This window comes from Mytilus galloprovincialis, chromosome 4, assembly GCF_965363235.1.
Source record: "Mytilus galloprovincialis chromosome 4, xbMytGall1.hap1.1, whole genome shotgun sequence".
In the NCBI taxonomy this organism is placed as follows: Eukaryota; Metazoa; Mollusca; class Bivalvia; order Mytilida; family Mytilidae; genus Mytilus; species Mytilus galloprovincialis.
In genome coordinates, this window is record NC_134841.1 from 68314005 (window position 1) to 68337476 (window position 23472).

A 23472-nucleotide genomic window follows, 5' to 3' on the forward strand; every position below is an offset into this window, starting at 1 on the left:
TTGGAAAATGGAGGGATTTTCATTCTTGAAAAAGATAGATGTTTTATGATTGCCAATGACACAATTCTCCAGCAGAGCCCATAAGACGAAGAACTAATTTTAAAACACTTTTGGTCAGCGTACGGCCTTTAACGATGAGCAATGCCTATGCATATAAAAGCTCAAGAAAGGACAAAAATGTGAAACATTTCAAACGATAAAAAACAACGGCCTGATGATTTGTTTTAAAAATAATGAACGAAAGACAAATATGATATACTTAAAAAAACGACAACCATTGAATTACAAGCTCCTGGCTTGTTCATTAGTATGGTTCGTCAATACATAAAATTGTTAATATCAAACAATTTAAGTATAATTATTAGTCGATACCATTTCAACCAATAAAGTATACCCATTAACTTCTGTTAGTTTGCATCATTGAGCAACATTTCTCGCTAATTTATTGTCCATGTGGGATGTCTGACATCATAGTCATGATATCTGTCGACAAAACAGTGTTTATAACTGTGAATAACACTAAGGATTATAAAATATTAATTCCCATTTTGTTTAGTATATAATTCTGATGTAGGTCTAGCGGTTTTGTGTCCAGTAATTGAGCATCCATTAACAAATTATTGTACTCCATAAAACATCAATAAAAATATCAGAAAGTCAATACGTGTAAGTAAAACCTCTCTACTATATAACAATCTGATTTAAGTCAAGGATTGTGGTCATTTAAGGTTGTTTGGGACATAGATCCGATGTGAGATATTAACAAAACAGAATGCATACATCAGATAACTGTCACTGAATGGATACCATGATTGTGGAAAATCTTAACTTGTATCATGCATGCGGTATCATTGTTTCGAACCTCATGGGTAACCATAATTTGTTTCTGCAGAATTCGATTAGAAGACAACTTTGCCAATTATTTAAGACACGTTAGTTTGACTGGGTCATAAAATTTGTAACAATTTCAGGATATCAAAAAGTACAATGATCAGAATCTGAAATATTTAACAATTGGAAAAACCAAATATCATAATGCTTAACAGATAAATCATAAGTGCATAATGCCACTTAGCAAATCTGATACTTGATTGGAATATTTGGTTCAGCTATTATCTGTAATAATAAACACAAATTATGGGAATACAAGTTCTGAATGGCAACTAGTAAACACAGAGATGCTCTAAGGGCCTATCTTTCTTTTATATCCTGATAAATGATATCGTCGTAGATATTTCTATAGGAATTACAAAATAATTTGTTAATTATATTTTTTAGAAGTTGATAAGTCGACTAAAACTATCTACATTGTATATCTCAATGATATAGATGCAGAAATATATATTTATTGAATTTAATATAATTGACAGTTAGCTCTAGTGTTATTATAAAACATAATTGTGATACAATGTCTAATTAATCTATTACTTAATCCACAAAACAATATATTAAATGAATCGTTGAGCTTTCGTGCCACCCTTTAAACATAAATAATCGAGTACTCCAACTAGTCGACTCACCCTTTAAACATAAATAATCGAGTACTCCAACTAGTCGACTGTAACAAACAACGTTGTTTGCAACTTTCACAAAACATGTATAAATGTTGGGAAAACAAGGTACATTCTTAAACCAGGTTTACTATGTTGCTATTTGTGTGTGTGTTTGTGTAAAAAGGTAATTTTAGAATACATCAATTTTAGACGGTTTGGCTGTCATTAATAAATCCTTTTTTTTTTTGTTCTAACTAACTATTCCTTATTTTTACGTTATTTAAACTGTCGTTGCAAGTCTTTGACAACAACCAAATAAAACAAGTAAATACATTGAAGACCTGTTGGTGACCCTCTGCTGTTGTTTTTTATTTGGGCGGGTTGTTGTCTCTTTGACACATTCCCCATTTCCATTCTCAATTTTATAACATATGTAGATAGTTAGAATTAAATAAAGTATACTATAAAATTAAAAAAAAAAAACGTTGCAGGCTTCTCCAACTATTAATCACTAAGTTAGTGAAATTAAAAAATAAATAAAACATAATTTGACGCCATCTCGAGTTGGTTGACCGTTATGGAATAACCGTTTCACAAATGATATCGGATATGTTCCTTGCGTCGCAACTACAATCCCCTTCCCTTTCATGAATGTGACCTACCGAATTAGACTATTTACCGGATTTGTTATCACATAAGCAACGCGACGGGTGCCACATGTGGAGCAGGATCTGCCTACCCTTCCGGAGCACCTGAGATCACCCCTAGTTTTTTGGTGGGGTTCGTGTTGTTTATTCTTTAGTTTTCTATGTTGTGGCATGTGTGCTGTTGTTTGTTTGTTTTTTTCACTTTTAGCCATGGCGTTGTCAGTTTGTTTTAGATTTATGAGTTTGACTATCCCTTTGGTATCTTTCGTCCCTCTTTTTTGAGAAAGATGTTCATTTCATTTCAGGAAAGGCAGAGAGACAACAATTGATACCAAGTTTTATTCCTGACAAAACCAATCATGTAGTGGTCAACAGAGGAGATACAGCCATACTTAAATGCAAGATCCGAAATTTAGGTCCAAAAGCAGTAAGTGTTTCTAATATGTTATTTCTCCTTATATTTACTTTATTCATATCTGACACCGCTCCGGAAATGTGGAAAAGCACACACACAAATGAAAGAACATACTTTCTTATTTAAATATACGCTCATAAAATTAAAACAATTGTTGAAAAAGTGTTGAAAAAAAATTATGGTTCATATTTCCAAATGCAAATTGACATAAGATATAGATATTGTCATTTTTTTAGAACTTTCCTTGTTGACCATTGACTCTCAAATTTTTTAGTATGAGTGTTTTTGACTACGGCAAATCATGAAAAAGTGCTTCCGACGCAACAAATTTCTACGGTGTTACTTTAATTTGTCCATATCTCTTGGTCGATACCGCTGCTGCTGTACTTTTAAGTCCGCGAATGTATCATCAACTCAATAATTGGTGCTTCGGTGCGGACATGATTTATACCACGCTTTTGCATTTTAAATACTAGCTGATATATTGAGAAATTGAAAAAAGGACTAAAGTTTCAACTCCATTATGCAAAGTTGACCTTACATGAATTTGGTTATACTTTTATGTAACTTGTGATCATATAGATTTTCTTGTGAATTCGTAGTTATAATGGTTGGACATTAATTTTCCAGTATGAGCGTTATTGATGAAAATGAACCTACGAAAGTTCTGAGGACGCAACACATTTATTACGTGTTATTTAGTGTCTTCTTTTTAATATAAAAATACTAAAAGAAAAACATATTCTCAGATATATATTCGAAATTTTGGTTTGTTGCTTCCGCCCGCTGACAGTTTGACCTTTTTGGTAATTTTTTAGTTTCGGATTGTTATAAATTATAACTCGTATATATCATTTGCTTTCCGAACAATTGAATCATAGTGTTGAAGAGAAGTCTAAAATACGCATTGAAATCGGTACATTTCACATTGAATTGCATGCAGATTAATCAGTCTAAACAAACATGATTGCGTGAAAGGCAATCGAACCAACAGCTGCTGAGCCATGTTGTTAAAAGAAATCTATTCAATTTGTATCTTTAAACTATAATCTAATAGATGGAAAAACACTTTTTCTAACATTAAATATAATCCATTTAGATAATCAAGAAAAATCTGCGATATCGATCTCTTGGTAGCAAATTTGATAAGCCACGACAAATTTGATGTCAGTAGTGATTAAAGTCTTTTGATTATGATTCGAATACAAACTGTCTGGTACTGTTAAGTCAAGATATTTATTCTGCATCTAAAAACTAACGAACCCATAAATGTGTTAAAACCAATTTCTTTTTAAGTAGCCAATTTCATTTTAAATATTATCAAGAGTTGTATAAAAGTTGTAGCGTATTTAAAATTACACAGATTGTTCAAGTACAAAAAGCTTTTTTGACAAAAGCAATCTTGAATAGATACTATATGCAGCTATAAATAAATTTCAAATCGAACTGACGAGTTGCAAGAAAAAAAAATGTAAACACTCATATGGTTTCGTTTGTGACAGAACTTTTTAAGTATTGTATTTCAATGATATGGTATTACATACAACGTTACGACGAGTTGCAAGAAAAAAATTGTAAGCATATATGGTATCGTATGTGACAGGATTTTTGTAAGTATTCTGGTGCAATTATATACATATACATGTAAATGTTGTGGTGAAGAAACACACACTTGACAATAATAGAAAAACGAAGTCGATTTGTGTTACACATTATTCAAAAGCTTTGTAATGTGTATATTTATTTTGTACATACATTAGGTTGTTAGTTTTTTCATTTAAATTGTTTTACATTTGTCATTTCGGGGCTTTTATAGCTGACTATGCGTTATGGGCTTTGCTTATTGTCGTAGGCCGTACGGCGACCTTAAAGTGTTAATTAGTTTTACTGTGACATTTGGTCTCTTGTGAAGAGCTGTCTTATCATACATACCCCATCTTCTTTTTTAAAAACCCATTTTGATAAATATATTTTTTTCATCATTCCGTTTTTTTTAAAAACAAAGTCAATTCTTTGTTCTGAAATATCCAAACGGCAGCGAACATGTATTAATTACACAGGACACTAACTGGAATGCTATTCGTGCAATCGTCATCGTCTGGTAAAAGTAATAACTGTTCCGAAATGTAAGTAACTGTACAATTGCAGGTCTTTAACTGTGGAATATCAGTTACACTTTAATGATTGACGTTTCGACTGATAAACAATGGAAACTGAAACATTTGGCTGACATTTCCTTCACTTTAGAATATTATTATTAACATCTTAAAATGTCAAAAGCTAAAAGTAATATTTAAACAATAAAATCTTTGACTTTAATGAAAATCATATACTTCGTTTTAAAATTTAGCCGAACAATGCTTTATCTGCAAATTTTTGTTCTTCCCTCAGCAGGATTCTAACCCCTGCATTTATTACTTGGAGACTGCATTTGAACGACAAAGTTTAGTTTTATTTCAAATTGACTGTGCCAAACTTGACAACTAAATATTAAATCATACGAACATATTTGGCTTGTAGTGTTAAACATTGCTGTTAAACCATATTATTTTCATAATATAATTCAAAAACCAATAGACAGAACGATTAAAAAGTTCAACTTATTTCCCGATAAACCTTTTTTGCATAATAATTTTAATGGCATCACAGTATATAGTGCTTTCCTAACTTTATTTTATGTTGTTCTACGATATACTGCGGACTATAAAATTATAAATTGAATAATTTGCATCTTTTAAAATAGACTAATCTAAGATACATCAATAAACGTGTCCAATTATTTAAATTTAGGCAGTGATCTTCTCTCTGTAAATGTCAGTCTACACAAACCCTTGTAACTGCAACTTTGACTTCCTTGCGAATCAGTATCTTGTCAAATAAACATGCCAATTAAAATATCTCTAACAGACAGTTCATATGTTCGGATCAAGCATACAGTAAAACATTTATGTCATATCAATTTAAGGCTCATTTTACATAGAAAAGGCAAAATATATCCCTATGAATAATTTATTTGTCGCTGGTTTTGATAATTGAATATATTTTTGTTTTGTTCTGAATACTTCATTGGTTGCTGTATCTGTGCCTGGTACTATGAATATATGTCTTACTCTATAAGTATATTAAGGTGGTACCTAACACTTTCACTAAAATTAATTTGGCTCGTTTAATTTTCCTAAGTTTTTGACAAAGTATTCACTTTAACCCTTTAACAAAATTATAAAAATTTCTAAATTTTTGAAACAAGCATTTTTATCAGAAAAATTACACTGGTTATATAGCAGTTTGACAAACACCAATTTAGAACACTGAGAAGCTTAATATTATTCCATTTACCACACAACGTAATCAAAACGTTTAGATGACTTTATAGAGTTATCTCCCTGTAGTGTTAGGTACCACCTTAAATGATCCTAGATATATGTAGATGAGATATTTGAAGAACAAATTATATTTCCATTGACGTATGGACGTATTGACGTATGACGTGTTGATGTATCATAAAAGTACATGTTTAATTGGCTATTGCTATGATTATTTTTTAACGGGAACAAGAATTAGGTTGCAATAAAGAGACGCCAAAAAGCGCTTATGATACGCCAATCACAAATTTAAAAACACATATACAAATGTAGTATATCGCCGACTAAATGTAGAGTATAATAGAAGATGATAAAAGTGGAAATTGAAAACGAAAAATATATGAAAATAAATCCTGACCGGAATTATTAGAAAACATATTATCACTAGATTAGCATTTATATACTCACTTTCACAACAAAAAGCACAGTATACTAAATCATTTTCAATTGGCATACAGTAAACTTCTTTACTTAAATACATGAATATTGGGGATGTAAGCATTGATGTTTCATCCTATTGATCTAAGTTAGAAATGTATGTAATGGGTAATAATTCACACTATTATAAAATCAAGAACTCGCAGATCATTTTGTTTTCACCGTCCGACAAAGCAGCCAACATTACGGTAGTTGTATTCAATATTTCAAGATTTTATTTCAACAACCCAGGCACACAAGTGTGCAACATAAGCAAACACAAAAAATAATACAACAATATACAAAAAGCAATATTATCTACAATGAACAGTGTAAATACAAAAACATGGGCGATAAAGAGAATACAGGAGTCCAGGTTTTAAACAGTGGACTAATTTTTTTTATTAAACAGAGATGATGTCAATGATACACGGAAATTCAAGAGAATGAAACATTCAACAATTTAAGATTTGATAAATAAAACAAGAAATTAGAGACAATAAAAAATGTAAAAAAAATATGTCAGCACCGAAGCACTAACTACCGAGTTGATGATACCATGCTGGCGATAAGTCCACCAGCAGTTGTGTCGGTGAAATAAAAATAACATTTTGTTAAATACGAGTGTCTGAAACGCTTTCCTGGATATTTAGTAGGTTTTTTTCAACGGGTTGTGTTCTCTTTTGAATTAACAAATTTCTACATGCTCGCAACCTAATCGGTATTTGCTTAGACTTGAAGGCAGTATGGTGACCTACCGTATACGTGCGCACATACTCGTCATTTTATCTGTAGTGGATAATTGCCTCATTTGCAATCTTACCACATCTTCTATTTTTATCTTATATTTAAGCATTCAAGTCTAAATCATCTTAGACTTAGTGGTTTCCGATACTGTTTTCTAGTTCAAAGATTTTCCTCAATATTCTGAAATGTAAAACATCAAGCGCGGGACTCGTCAATATATTACAACTCGAAAGAGTTTTAAGTATTGGCAAATTGATTCATCACAGCTCAAAAACGAATGTATTGACAATAGATATAAGAAGATGTGGTATGAGTGCCAATGAGACAACTCTCCATCCAAATACCAATTTATAAAAGTAAACCATTATAGGTCAAGGTACGGCCTTCAACACGGAGCCTTAGTTCATACCGAACAACAAGCTATAAAGAGCCCCAAAATTACTAGTGTAAAACCATTCAAACGGGAAAACCAACGGTCTAATCTATATAAAAAAACGAGAAACGAGAAACACGTATAAATTACATAAACAAACGACAAAGTTCTACTGTACATGAGATTCCTGACTTAGGAAAGGTGCAAACATTTGCAGACATATTGACAATACATGATATATATAACTGAATCTGGAATAGAGACATTGGGTCAGTCTTTTTGAAAGATTTGATTTCGAGTCGTCTACGAAACCATACTAGAATAGAAAGAAATGCTTCCATATGCATTTTTTAAAATAATAAATATGGTAGGTAAATCGTTTAAGAAAATCGGCCCTCCTTGAAATTCGCCAGAAGGTGTAGATATGAATAAGATTAAATATGCGATATACTTTGTAAGGTATTGACAGTATTCCAAAAAAAAACAAAACAAAAAAACACACAAAAAAAAAAAAACAATTTGAATTTTAGTACATTTACCATTCCATATGTTTATTGAATATAGTAAGTCTAGTGTTTTCATCTTTGCTTTTTTAGGGGATTATTTTAAACAAGAATACTACTGTTAAACAAAACAAAGAATTTACAGACATACGCTGTTTTTTGTCGAATTTTCATTTAAAATTAATGACTGCATACTGTAATTCCGCCAATATACTATATACGCCGCATAATATTCTTCGATCTTGTATTTGATCATTATTTCATCGAAAGGGAACTGATGATAACGAAAAAAAATGAACGAAGGGTTCTACAAGGACAAACTACATCATATGCCCTTAGCATGTTTAGTGAACAAAACAACCATGTAATTCACCTCTAACGATGAATAGGCACAATGAATAGACGTAAATCATCTTAACTAACAATCTACACGATTTTGTGAAATTAAAGTGTTTTCTTTCTTTGTTGAAACTCCAATCTCAATGATTAATGCTTGTTTCTTCTTTCATCTAAAAGAAACTTTGATAAAAAATAAGGATAATGAGCTGAATGTTGTATAGCTTTGATTTATAAGTTGTATATTCATCTTGTCAAAGCACATGAAAGTAAACATTTGTTGGTTTTCTGTTTTGAAATTGAAATTATTTTAAGTGGAGATATGTGTCAGAATAAACCTCTTTGTTGATTATATGACATTGATTACTCTTTTCGAAGTTTGGCGCCGTCATATGAAAAACGATATCATTGAAAGAATAACATTTATCAACTAAGGGACGACATCAAAAGTTCAATGAAGGATAAAAAACTTAACTCTCATAGTTTTTTCACTGACCCCCACCCCTCTCTTAACTTAATTTGGGAAAATTGATTGACCCATATAGATATATGTAAAAATCAATGTTGGAAAACCACATCTTGCAGCAATTCAACCCCCCACCCCCAAACTATTTGAATTAAGTTTTTTTTTATCTTACATTGATCTTTTGATGTCGTCCCTAACACATACTGTCTTTACATGTTTATGTTTTATCCATCTCATTAAAATTTACAAAATGTATGACTTGTATGAGTAAACTTACTAGTAGGTCAAGTTAATGTTTTGATATAATAAGCGGAATGTCCCTGTAACTATATTAACTAACTATGGTGGTCGGAATTCCAATATGCAATGAAATACATAATTACCCCATTACGGAAATACAATGTTGATATGGTGTGCTGACAAGAGCTAACATGCTAATAAGATAAAAAAAAACGCATCTGGTTCGAGATTTTTATGGGTTGGTTTTTGGTAGATTGACACATTTAAAACAAATACATATGATAATACAAGCTCCAGCTTGATACTACAGCCTAGTTTACTGCAAGTGTTATCAGGATAAATTTATATACTCGATAAATATGAAAATGATGTCATGGCCTTCGAAAAGATAAGCAGTTCCTACTCCACATATGAAATCCATCGTATTAGTCAGTAAAACGTTCGATAAGACGACTTTTACAATTTTAACGTTTGGAACTCTTAAAAAATTACAGAAAACGCAACTATATCTGGGTTATCGTATCAAAAGAGATATATAATTTTCATATGTTGACCATATTATTGAAGAAACAGAGTTAAACTTTCATTCAATCTTTTATTGGATAAATTAAAGGAAAATGATTGGAGAAGTCAAATGTTTTGTATGTTATGCACGACGCGAGTATTGCACTAAAAGTTTTTATAGAAATTCTTTAGTATCATCGAACTGATTAACAACGTACCCAATTTAGCTTTGTTCCGTATAAGCAACGCTTTATAAATAAACTAAAAAGTTTGATTTAGAATTGCTTACTGAATAAATCTTAGTTATTAAGAATACTATAGTAGTAACGAGATTATAGAGCATTTAACAGACGATCAAAATAACATTATGTAATTTAGTTAGCCAGTCAAATGAACGAGCATCCAGTGTTTCATCTATGTTTTGAAATTCAAAGTAACATAATACAAGCGTATGATTGTAAACAATTTCCCCTTAAGTCTTTAGAGTACACGTTGTGTGACTAAATGAACTGTCTTAGTACATTGACATGTTGTTTTCTTTAATCAACAACGGTCTATGTCATCTGGGTGTATAGTTAGATCTAAATCGCTGGTAGAGGTTAAATGCTTACAAGGAAGCTATTGAAACTACATATTCCTAGTAGTTAAGTCAACACTTCGAAAACAATTTGCACAATCATGATAGTGTTGACTGTTACAGATAGATTATTTATGTCACAGATTACCACGGATATGATCCAATTGCAACAATCCCGTCCTCTTTTCATCCATTGCAAAAGCATAATCGAGAAACATCGGCTTATCTGACTATGAGTTTCACATGTAAAACAGGTTCCTTCACCCTTTAAGATCACCTGAAATCACTCCTGGTGATATAATCAATTGTATGTTTTTCCTCGATTTTGATTATTTTTTCGACATCTTGTGCTTCACCCCCCCCCCCCCCCACCCAAGTTTGGTTAGAAGAAAAGAAGAAAAATGGGTAATTGAACCAAAATTAGTTTCATAAAGACACATCGCCTTTTGAATAATTTTTTTAAAAAGTAACCGAATAGAAATGAATGTCTGACAAAAACGTATATATACAATTGCAAACGTTACAATTAAAAACGCATAGATTATTGTATTGATGTACAGATCAAAATATTGGCGAAGTATTAGAACCATGTGGTATGTAAGTGGTCTATTACTGTTATACATTGCTAAACTGCCCACTTAAGATGAATTACATTCATAATGTCTTTTCGTCAATAACTTGAACTATCTGTTTTTCTTACTTTGTTACAAATATGATCTTGGACATTTTGTAATCAATATTTTGTCTGTATAATTTGACTTAACTTTGATGTATCATCATTGTCATTGATTCAAGCGTTAGAGGAGTATAGGAACATAGTTTTCGTTGTAATACTTTTCACATAATACTTTGTCAAACGCTCAAATATGAATTTTAGTTTTTAATTGTCATTTGATCTTATATCATTTGACAATTTTAAACAATAAATCATTCGGTAATGGTCAGTCTTTTAGTAAAATTTCAGACTTATCCACTACGATAAATTCAGTATTATTTAGACAATTCGCTTGCGGTCAAAAAGCAAAATAACAAAATAACAAAAATACCGAACTTCAATGGAAAATTACGTTTGATGTTGATGTCTATAGGTTAATGATAAATACTGAACATCCGAACATAGATAGAATTGATCTTAATTGACTGCAACCATGTTATCTTAACTTTACCGAATTCACTGCAGTAAATAAGTCTAAAAATTTACAGAAAATCTTAATATAACTACTGGTTCATTGTTTATTTTGTAAAGAGCTGTTTAAATCAAATGGCCGTTTCTGACAAAAAACTAGTTTACTAGTGAAAAATCGCATACTTTCTATATTGTATGTCTTACAATTATTTACGGTTTTTGTCATTGCGTTCTCAGTTTGTTGTCGACTTTGACTATTCCCATGATTTCTTCCGCTATCTCGCGGGACGACATATACGCATAAATTATCATAACTAACATGTCAAAATGATCATAGGTGTGGTCATAAAACGTCTGATTTTCAAAGAAAGGCAGTTATCATTTTTTTTTTTTTCGAGAAACATATACGTATATTGAACTGTCAGGATGCAGACAATATTTTGGATGGCTTAATATAACATGCCTGTATGGGGGGAAAATGTGCTGAATATCGTTATTCTATAAAAATTATTTGGCTTAAATAATTCTTGTACTTAATGTGTTTATTTCAAAACTACGCGATTATATTTAAATGATCGATTAATGGGGTGAAGTCTTATCTTAGGTATTACCATGAAGATTCTTCGCAATGACAATAACAATGCATGCTAGTTCTCAAATCGTCGAATTTGTATATGTTTGTTGGCTTGGATAGATAGTCCTCAAAACCATGTTTGACCTAGTTGGGCGATGTTATATTTTCATAGCATATATTGAAAACAAGATAAATAACTGGGCAAGTTCTTGGAAACAATGTAGTGTTATATCTGAAAGTGTAAAATTCAAACTAAAATTGAATCGCAAGAGAAAGGGCTTTCACAATTATTACCGGTGAAAAAAACCTCATTTAGATGTTGAATTGATTATAAAAGAGTTAAATTGCAAGTATATATTTAATAATCAAAAGGATCAAAATAAACATAACTGCATTTATTAAAGTTTTTAATATGCTTCTCTTTTACAGCCAGTTTGGCGAAAAGTTTCAGAATTCTTTCCATTATCAGTTGGCAAAATGATGTATGCTCCAAATGAAGAAATGAGTATCGACTATCATGAAAATGACCCAATAACAACAAGTATTAACTTGATTATAAAGCGAGCAAATCCGTCTCATTCTGGAACTTATGAATGCCAAATAAGTGCTGCCAATGTCTATACATATCATGTCAATTTAACTGTCCTTAGTAAGTATATATGTCAAAAGTTACCGTCTGTGTCATTCATCATAATGTTTACGAGCAAAAATAATTATCAAAGATTTCGTCTACATAAGACTCATCAGTGACGCTCATATCAAAATATTTATAAAGCCAAACAAGTACAGAGTTGAAGAGGATAAAGTGCATATTGATTTTTATGTGTTTCCTCTGTTCCTAATATGATTGAAGTACAGCTTTTATGAATCTCTGACAAAACCCAAAACTGTAGCATTAAATGGATATCCTCTTTCTCGATTATCAATATATATTTGTACATCTTATTTACAAAGCATTTGACACAAATCATAACTCTTAAACAAAGAGAATGATTCTTTGAATATTAGATATAGTGAAAACAGATCTCTTATCTTCCAATCAGAGGTGAAGTATTTAGTTAAAGTATAGCAGTGTTTTGAATAAATTCCTTGATGACTATAATCAAAGTTTTGCTGTCACTGCATAACCTATTTAAATGGTTTGAAATAAGTTGAAAAAAATAACTGATTTTCAAAATTATTACAAGTTTTTGACATAGTTAACATTTCATTGTGTTTGTTTGTAGGACATCCAAAACCTGTACAACCTTGTAAGTATTATAAAACAATATCGTATGTAGTCTCTATTGTTTTTGGTGGGGTTCGTGTTGCTTAGTCTTTGGTTTTCTATGTTGGGTCTCGTTTAGTATTATATGTCTGTTTGTCTTTATTCCTTTAGAATGAAATTCAAAACAGTGTAGCTGTGGCCATTGATTGACACATTAAAATCATCCATTGACTGGGACAATTTACGTGAACGTTTGTCTGTAACGACCACTGTTCACGACGTACCTACAATAGACATTTAAACTGTGGGGTCACCAAAGGTTTCTTAACGCCCTTAATTATAAAATAATTCGAAAAATTAATCAGGAATAACCTGTATGTTTTGATTTATATAATTGATATAAATCAAAATATCGTGTTATTTCTGATTAATTTTTCGAATTACTTTATTTAGGTGTTGAGAACCTTTGGTGACCCCATAGTTTAAATGTCTTTAAAAAGTACATAGTGAGCATTGGTCGTTACATACAAACGTTCACCTAAATTGTCCCAGTCAATGGATGATTTTAATGTGTCAATCAAAGGCCACAGCTACACTGTTTTGAATTTCATTCTATTAGTTATGTCGTTGTCAGTTTATTTCGATCTATGAGTTTTAATGTCCCTCTGGTAACTTTCGCCATTTCAATAAATACCACAATCAGAACATCGATGTGTGTTCACTGCGTAATGACTGGCGACATGTTTAAAATACCTATCCAATACGATGATTATTAGTTACTTAATGTAAACGTTACAAAAAGTAAAATGAAATGACAAACGAACGAGGACTGTAAAGTATTGTTAACTTAAGTTGATCATGCAAACACAAAGCTTACAATGAACGGAAGAACACCTGCATTGTGAAACCCAACATTAGTATCCCATTACTTCTTTAATACACATACACTGTTGTAACACAGGAAGTGACATAGGCTTATTACAATGATAATGAATTGCAGGTCGAACGATTCCTGTTGTCTTTATCTATACAATGTAGTAACAAAGCGATAATTCGTTTAGTGTAGATTTCATGTCACGTTACTGTTCTTGAGACTTTGTGGTTCGTTTTGGGATAGAAATACGTTTAATTTTTCATAACGATAACTGTCGCTATTTTTAGCTACAGTAAGAGAAAACAGTATTTAGGTCAATGTCAGAACTTTTTTGTATTCTACACGAAACAATTCAAGGTCCGGTAAACCTCACCCTTCTCAAGTTGACAAGTTTCTTACTAAAAACATTTTATATCCATATGCCATTGAACCAATATTGTATACAAAGTTGGATTTAAAAAAATATGTGTAATTTGGTTTATAAGTGTCTGTATAGTAGAATTACGTAAAAGCAATAAAAAAAATATCAGGCATTGAAGTCTTACAGCAATATAACATGTGTATAATACAAAAACCTCATCAAAACTTGTGGTGACCTCGGGTACCCGCAAGTTTTACACGTTGTTAAATACAGTTACATTCTATCGTAGGCTTTCATTTAAATGTCTGAGCAAATGACGCAGATGACGCGCAATATTATTGATGTTTAGAGTAGCGGAAATCTGTCAACCATTGATTATTTCGGTTTAACACTATCCTACTGTTTTATTGCTGTCAGTTTCTTCTTATTGTCTGCCTACTAACCTCGTCATGAGGAATTTTACTTTAAACATGAGGTTGATCAATGTGGTCCTTTATTACTGTAAACATTTTGTTAATGGGTATATTTCTTGTCACTCTACATACAATATTGGTCACCTAATCGGTAATTTTGGTCAAATATATTTGTTCCCGATAGTGTAGTATATTATGTATTTACGAATATAGTTTTATAAAATAACGTCAGGAATAATTATGATAAGTTTTACAGACGCTGATCCAATTTACTCTAAATGACTGAAAATGATTATGTGCATGACATGTAATTGTTGAGCAATACAGTTTTTATTTTTATAAATTAATATATAAGACAGTTCGAATTATTTCAAGTTTTAAAAATTCATGGTATGAACTAACCAGAACCAAACAGTGTATTTATCATTTCAGCCATAAGACTAACAGGAACAAAGTACCTCAATTCCTATCAAAGATTGAATCTTACATGTAATGCAACTGGAACTTTACGTGCTCCTGAGGCGATCGATTGGTTTTTTGATGGCAATCTTATAGATGAAAAGAACAAGAAATGGTGGAATAGGGTAGTCGTTTCAAATTTTATACCGGAAGATTCAGGGAGATCCTTTATTAGTCAGTTAACAGTAGAAAGGGTTGTGTTTGAGGATGCTGGGATATATGTTTGCAGGAGCTCAGCTCCAAGTATAAATACTGACGTTGAAACAACGAGCATCAACGTGCATGTCCTTGGTGGTAAGTACTAGCTACATTATAATATAGTATATATCTTTCATTTTAACTGAATTTTTTTTAGAGAAGTGAGGTTTTTTTTATAATTTTTTAAGACAAAAAACATCAAAAAACCTATTCAACCTGAATTTTTTTTCATTGATTTGTTCTGTAAATGTCTTTTTTGCTGAATAAGTCATTGTATTATTAATGTTCCATAGTGACGTTTAGGTCGGATAAGAGTAAACTTGACTATTTCAAGTAATACTTGAATTTCGCATACACGATTTCTGCAAATTTCGATTGAATTTTTAGCTACATGTATTTTAAACTTTCATACACCTAATTAACGTGATATTTTTTAATGAGATGTTTCGTATTGGATGCCAGTTTACGACAAGACACAAAAGCAATTAAATACAAAGATGATTCAGTTTATTTCTGGTTATCTTACTACCAGATTCCTGAATTCAGCAACAAATGAACCAAGGCGACCAATTGTCATTACCAGATAACTGATAAATCGTTACATCAGGTGGATTATTAATTGCAATTTGCTCCCTGAGCATTGCATAACGAGCTGCCTTGTCAGTTAGTCTAATCAGAATTGTCTTATAAAGCAATTAATTTCTGACTTATGATCTTTGCAGTGTGTAATTGGAATGACATAAACAGTTTACATGTCGATATAGAGTTCATTTACTATTTAACAGTCTTGCCTCTCATTTGATTTCACAAACATGTTTATTGACATTAGTTTATAAATATTTATTTATTAATTATTGTTAAGTCAACCGTAAAACGAAAGTTTAACCGCTTAACGAGTATGAAATAATTCTATTTTCATTTTTCTTACATGTAATGGATTTAACCCAGAAATCCTCATATCAATCTTGGATAGAGGTAAAATATAAGCATTACAATCTTAATTTAAATAAAATGATTTAGATCATTATATTTATATCATGTCCTAGTTAAAGACAATGTTTAGTGTGTTTGTACTTAAATATGTGCTACGTTGTGCTGTTAGAAACTTCCATATTATATGAAAACCTTTAATCATTTTGAAGCACGTGTCTTTATGAATATACTGTCGATACTCTCAGTAACAACAAGCGCATAGGTAAAACTTTAAATATTACTTTCCAAGATTTATTCCTTTATTAAAAGTATCCTATTTTATATGTTTATTTTGCAAGTGTAAAGGGGTATAAGCTACGATTGAGACTAAAATTAAAATACGATTATGTTTATTTCAAGTAAATACTTATTAATAAGTAGAATTTTTAAATTAAATTTCGTCATAAGCAGTCAGTTTGTCCCACACTTGTCAAAATATGCTAAAACATATTGCTGGTGTGTTTTAAATTTGCAAGTCAATACAATATCATTTAATCCATATTTATGTAATCTTTAATTTGACGTTTTAGCTTTAAATGGGTTACGCATATACTAGGCGTGTTTAAATATTAAAAGATAGGCATTTATTTACTAGGCGTGTTTAGATATAAAAAGACGCGTCAAAATTGAAAGTGAAACCATACTAAATCATTTGACTGATTCGATCCGCAAAAAAATAATGATTACAAAAAACCGACGATTTACATATTTTTAAACATAAAACATGAAATCAAACAGACCTAAGGCGTATTGGCCAAAATACACACAAGTCTATGCGATATTTTAGACTTTTTTATTTTATAAATCAAATATGAGTACATTGACCTTTTAGGGTTTACTTTTATAAATTGTTTTTTAGATGGAGAGTTGTCTCATTGGCACTCACACCACATCTTCCAATATCTATTGGAGTCAAATCAGCGAACAGGAATTTGACAGCTTATGCCCTCTACGCAATATTTGAATATTTGAACTCCAGATTTTCAATAATGATTTACTTGAAATTTTATAGAAAGCAGAAGAAGCCAAACTTTTAACAGGTTGCCCTTCTATTAATAACCTTCCTGGGTAGTGTAGGTTTTCCTTTAGGCGTAGATATTATCACACCCGAAACTCTGATGTATAGAAAATTATTAGAAAACAAACGGATTTAGTTAAAGAGAATAAAGCAGTTGTCCTTTTCATATTATATTTCTTCTTATATACATATAAATTTTTGGTAAAAGAATATGGTACATTTTTCATTCTGACTATCGTTTGTTGTTTGGCTTTATAAATATTTTGATATGAGCGTCACTGATGAGTCATATGTAGACGAAACGCCCATCTGGCGTACTAAATTATAATCCTGGTACCTTTGATAACTATTTACATCACTGGGTCGATGCCACTGCTGGTGGACGTTTCGTCCCCGAGTAGTCAACATTTCGGTGTTGACATAAATATCAATAATGTGGTCATTTTTTTCAAATTTCCTGTTCACAAAAACTAAAGATTGTCTTATCCAAGGCATAGATTACCTTAGCCGTATTTGGCACAATTGTTTGGAAATTTTGGAATCTCAATGCTCTTCAACTTTGAACTTGTTTGGCTTTATAAATATTTTGATATACGCGTCATTGATGAGTCTTATGTAGACGAAACGTGCGTCTGGCGTACTAAATTATAATCCTGGTACCTTTGACAGCTAACTACATACATGTGTTATCAAGAAACTTTTACTAAGTAAAAATACTACATTTTTATCATTTATTCCTATAGGAGATAACATCACAAAGATCAAAAGAGAAGGTAATTATTCTTAATGAATATTTATTTATGAAATAAAACAAGCGATTGTCATGAAAGCTTTGGCGCATGTTATGTTTGATAGAGATGATTTTTGTGTTTTATCTGTGTTGTGATATTTGTTGCTCCATGGCAACAGGTAAATCAGGTGTACAACCATCCCAAACAATTGCTCACCTAAAACAGAACATTCATTTTATCCGTTACGGTAAATTAATTTTTTTTCTATAGATTATTCGCTATCTTTTCATAGTTAATTGGAATAAATGCATTTTGTAAGTTACGTTTACGTAGTGATAATTTTCTATAAAACCAGTAAACGGAAACAATGTATTTTTAACATTTACCTTTTAAGTATTGCAAGCTCGTATGTTTTAAAATTTCAATAGCCGCCGAAGACGGTGGATAGACAAATAAAGGCAACAGTAGTATACCGACGTTCAAAACTCATAAATTGATAAAAAAAAATAACAAATCCGGGTCACACACCAAAACGGAGGAAAAAAGCATTAAATATAAGAGGAGAACGACAACACAACATTAAAATGTAACACACACAGAAACGAAACAAGCATTAGACAGGTCTATATTAAAGATAAGAATGATATAATAAAAATGTTTAAAAGTTAGCGAAATTATCATGCAAACATTTTCTTGAACTTTTTAAGCACGGTATATGTAATCAAATTATCTATTTCATTATGATGATACCATTGAAATGCTGTATCCGTATTTGACAAATGATTTTTACATTTAAGTGTCACTTTCATGACAGAAAAGCTAAGTCACTTACAGTGTTTCTATATCATTAAATTGATTATTATGTATCTTTGACAACTCTTCTATTATTACGTTAAATGTCTGGGTCGCTATCCGTTGAACATTGAAATAAGGTTATGTGGTTGATAATAGAGCGTAGACAAACATGTAACGTACCACAATTTATTTGCTTTTGTACAGTAGGTCAACTGTCACGTCATATTTATAACAACTTCGGACGAATATAAAAAATAGTTCATAAATCGATGGTTTCAATGAATGACTGATTTTTATATCACACAGGAATATGTAAAGGAACACCCTTTTTATTCCTTGTATTGGGGAAAGTTTTATGACCGAAAGCATTTTTATTTTGTTCAAATACTTCTATAATAAACTGTCAGATTTAACCATATTCGATTCTAGCATGCAGGTCTTATTCGTTATCATTTTATACAATTACTTGGATAAAGGAAGATGTTGTATGAGTGTCAATTAGACAATTCTCCATTCAAACAACAAACTATAAAAGTCAACTATTATAGGTCAAGGTACGGCCTCCAACAAGGAGCTTTGGCTCACACCGAACAGCAAGCTATAAAGGACTTCACAAATTACAAGTGTAAAACCATTCAAACCGGAAACCAACGGCCTAATCTATATTAAAACGAGAAACACGTATGAAATACCAAAACAGAGGACAACTACTGTATATGTATCAGATTCCTGACTTAGAACTGGTGCAAACATTTGCAGCGGGGCTTGGTTTGTTTTATCTTATTTTGTTTCTCGTCTTGTTGATCTTGAGCCCATTTTTATACATTCATGTATTATAGAGATCCTGCCGAATAAATCTATAGTAATAAGAGTGTCAGTCCGTGGATCTATACAAAACATTTTCGCTTTCTAACAGTTTTAATCTATTTATAACATATGACCCCGGGCTATTCAGGTATACATGCATATTCCAAACAAGTTGAACCTCCAAATGTTACCAATCTTCACCAATATATGCAATGAAACACAGATAGCTGAAAACACGATTTCTTGGTAGACAATCTAAATAAATAATGCACTTCATTTGTATTCCAGGTGATAATACTCAAAATGACCCTCAACAGCGATCAGAATCGAAAGCTTCATCACGACTCGGGAGCGATTTTTACTTAATACTAATGGTTATATTTTCAAAAACACTAAGATGACCAAAGGGTCTGTGATAAACTTCTCTGTCGTAACGTGCCTTATTACAAAAATGGCAAAAAAGATTAAAAACTTAACAGCTAAAGAGAAAGGACTGTTTGACACCAGTAACCGTATAAGAAAGACAGTCTGTTTAACAGATCTTCCCGAGATACAGCCTAGTAAAGGAAATGACTAATGTTTGTCTCATTTTCTAGTCAACTATAATACACTTTTTTCTTGTTACCAATGGGGTGGAACCAACATATCAAATAACATGCTGAAAGCTAGAAAATAAAAATGCACCAATGATCCATGTGGTTATGTTGTTAGCCAATCGGAATGTTTACTGCACGGATTGACAAACTAAATATGCGTTCAATTAACAACGATAACGGTACTATGTGGAAGCAGTGGAGACATGTTATTGAAATGTATATATGTTATCAAAGATCTAGTTATGGAATTGTCTTTTATCTGTGTATCAAAAAGATATTTTCATTTTGTACATACCGTGTTTGTCATACTACCATTAATTGCATATACAAAAGTAAAGTAACAAAAATACCGAACTCCAAGGGAAATTCCATACAGTAAGTCCTTTATAAAATTGTAAAATCAAAAGCTCAAACCCAGTTAACGAATGAAAGACAACTGTTATATCCCAGACTCGAAACAGGCATTACCTTAAGTAGAAAATGGTTGATACAACCTGGTTTTATAGGTAGCTAAAACTCACACTTGTTTAACAGTTGCCTTGAATTCCATTATATTGACAACAATGTGTGAGCAAAACACACCGATAGAATAGATTAAAACATCAAAAATTGGGGTACAGCAGTATACATTGAAATATAATCTTAATCGCTTTAAAATCAAACAAACATTTCAGCAAAGAAACTCAAAAAAATAAATAAACAAAGTATAGAGGCTAAAAAAGACAATAATTCTGAACTGATTATAGAACAATAACACAATTATGGAATAAAATTACCGAGCCACGTCATGTTTATATCAGCAAAAACGGTCTGAACAGTAAAGGTTAAAATATAAAAGGACAAAACAAGGACACTTTAACATGTAATTCAGATGATAAACATCGTCATTACCTAGAATCTATACTTCAAGACCATCATGTACATGTATAATTGGTAAAGTTGATACGGAATATTCATCAAACAAGTCTTGTTATCTTCCTATAAACCTTTTTGAAAAGCATATAAAAGCATGTACGAGTTACAAAATAAAACTCGACGATATCCTGTCATGTTAATGGAATGATGGAAATTAAAAGCTCATTTTTCAAATGCTTATATTTAGAATGTTACACAACGCTGTTTTCAGAACAAGCTCTGTAACATCTATCAGTTTTAATGAATCGAGACAGTCTGCGTTGAGAAGCATAAACACTTTACTTCTAATACTCAACATTATTAGGAATACTAGCATCTGATATAACATTTCAAGTTAATTTGTACAAAAACAAATGTGCCATATACATACCATTTTGAGTTCTTGATTGTTTTGAAAAGTCAATATATATGTAATTGTTTTATGATCGTTAATTATTAAATTTTATGTACCTATTCACTTTGTGTAATGCATATACTGTTGATTAAAAATACTTAAAACTAATATGTTTTTTTTTTAAGTTGAATAGACAAAAGTGTGTATTAAGTTCCTGTCAATTGGTTGAAATATAAACCTTAAAAGCAATGCATGACGTCGAGTTTGCTATGGTGTAAAAACTCATATGATGATACTTTTCAATTTGCTTTCAATCGATTTGGTTGAAAATTAATTTTGTCACTCGAATGACATGGAAACCTTACACTTAAAGATAACGCCTAGGTTCCTGATGTCTTTTTTTTTTTAACTAGCATCAATTCATCTGAATAAAGTATCCATGATTTAGATATAAAGTACTCATACTAGTGTTATGATAATTATGGACGACTTTATAACGTCCTATGAGCCATGCTAATATGAATGAAACTTTCAAATCAATTGTTCCTAGTTGTCTTTTAAAATTTTGAACTCGTTAGATAAAAACGAAGTCGAAGTTACTCATCCTAACCTTGTCAGCATATCTTTTTTTTCGAGAGGAATGTACTACGAATTATTTAATCAATGCCAATTTGATGTCCCCAACATAAATCATGCAATATAATTACTTACCTATAATCGGGTGATACCGTGTGCACTACACATTTTTCATGTATTAACCTCTTTGTGTGCCCTCAAAGCAGCATTCACGGATGAAACATTGCTTTTTAGGAGCATAAAACATCAAAATTCGTCCTGGATCAACTGTCACAGTGTTTAATAAGGTAACAACTTTAGTTTTAATACAATATATAGAGTATTAACTGAAATTAATGATAATGACAACTGACTCTTCCTCAATAAAACGTGTATTTGGCACAACTTTTGTGGGTCCTCAATGCTCTTCAACTTTGAACTTGTTTGACTATTTAACTATTTTGATCTGAGCGTCACTGATGAGTCTTATGTACACGAAACGCACGTCTGGCGTATTTAATTATAATCTATAACTATGTAGTGATATAAGCCTCGTGTTATTGTTTATGTTTCTTTATTTCCTCTTAATTGAGTGTACATTTCTCAGCTGGTTCTACCACTGGACGAAAAGCAACATTTAATCAATTATCCCGAATGGAGTTGTTTTCCAATCGTTCATATGAAAGTCAGTTATTTTAGATTTGCTTAAGATTGAATTTTTTTTTGGAGTTTAATATTTTTGTTTTCCCTTTCGATCTACAACTTCTGTATTTAAATATTTGAAGTGACGTCTGATATTCCAAAAAATATTTGTAAGAAAATGATAATCCAGCATTTGCGAGTGATTACCAATCTCTAACACACTTTGAATATTGTAGGGGGTTTGAGGCACAAATGACCCACAATTTGTTATATATTTAAGAATATGTGTCATTGTTAATGCATTTTTATAATAATACAAGACTTCCTTTTTAATAATTTCATCTATTGATCAGACTTAGTGATGTAAGCGCTTTCCTATAATTTGATAATTTAAAAAAAAAAATGCGTTTAATCATTGATCATGATAGGAATTGTATAAGCTTCCAAATCGTGAGTATGAATGAAAATCATGTTAGATTTTAGTTGTAAATTACCGGTGCCTTATTAAAGTTTAGATCAATAAATCTAAAATTTAATTTAAAACTAAATTTTGATCCTATGCTTATGTTGTATCCAGCTATTTACATCAAATACTACTTTATTCTGTGATTTAAGTAGCTTAAATATAAATGTTTAAATAAAATGCCCTTTTGAATAAAAATAAAGAGTTTATCTGACTTCCCGTTTTATTGTATCAGAATATTGGAAACGAATATCCAACCGCGATGCCAGTTATTTCATCTTTGGAACATGTATTAGCTAAATATTTAGGTTATAATATTTATTTGAAACAGCCGATTTGCTTTGCTTCGATT

General features: G+C 31.2%; 1 protein-coding gene across 1 annotated transcript in view; it reads left to right on the forward strand.

The window, feature by feature from the left end:
* The window catches only part of LOC143072796 (zwei Ig domain protein zig-8-like), a 39249-nt gene extending 17621 nt beyond the window's left edge, over positions 1-21628 (forward strand). Inside the window, exons 2-7 of the mRNA XM_076247897.1 lie at positions 2446-2567; positions 12210-12429; positions 13007-13030; positions 15068-15388; positions 18026-18055; positions 19904-21628. Of these exons, the coding sequence (XP_076104012.1) occupies positions 2446-2567; positions 12210-12429; positions 13007-13030; positions 15068-15388; positions 18026-18055; positions 19904-20016 (830 nt within the window). The 3' untranslated portion in view covers positions 20017-21628. The remainder of the gene's footprint in view (positions 1-2445; positions 2568-12209; positions 12430-13006; positions 13031-15067; positions 15389-18025; positions 18056-19903) is intronic.
* Positions 21629-23472: the final 1844 nt, after the last annotated feature.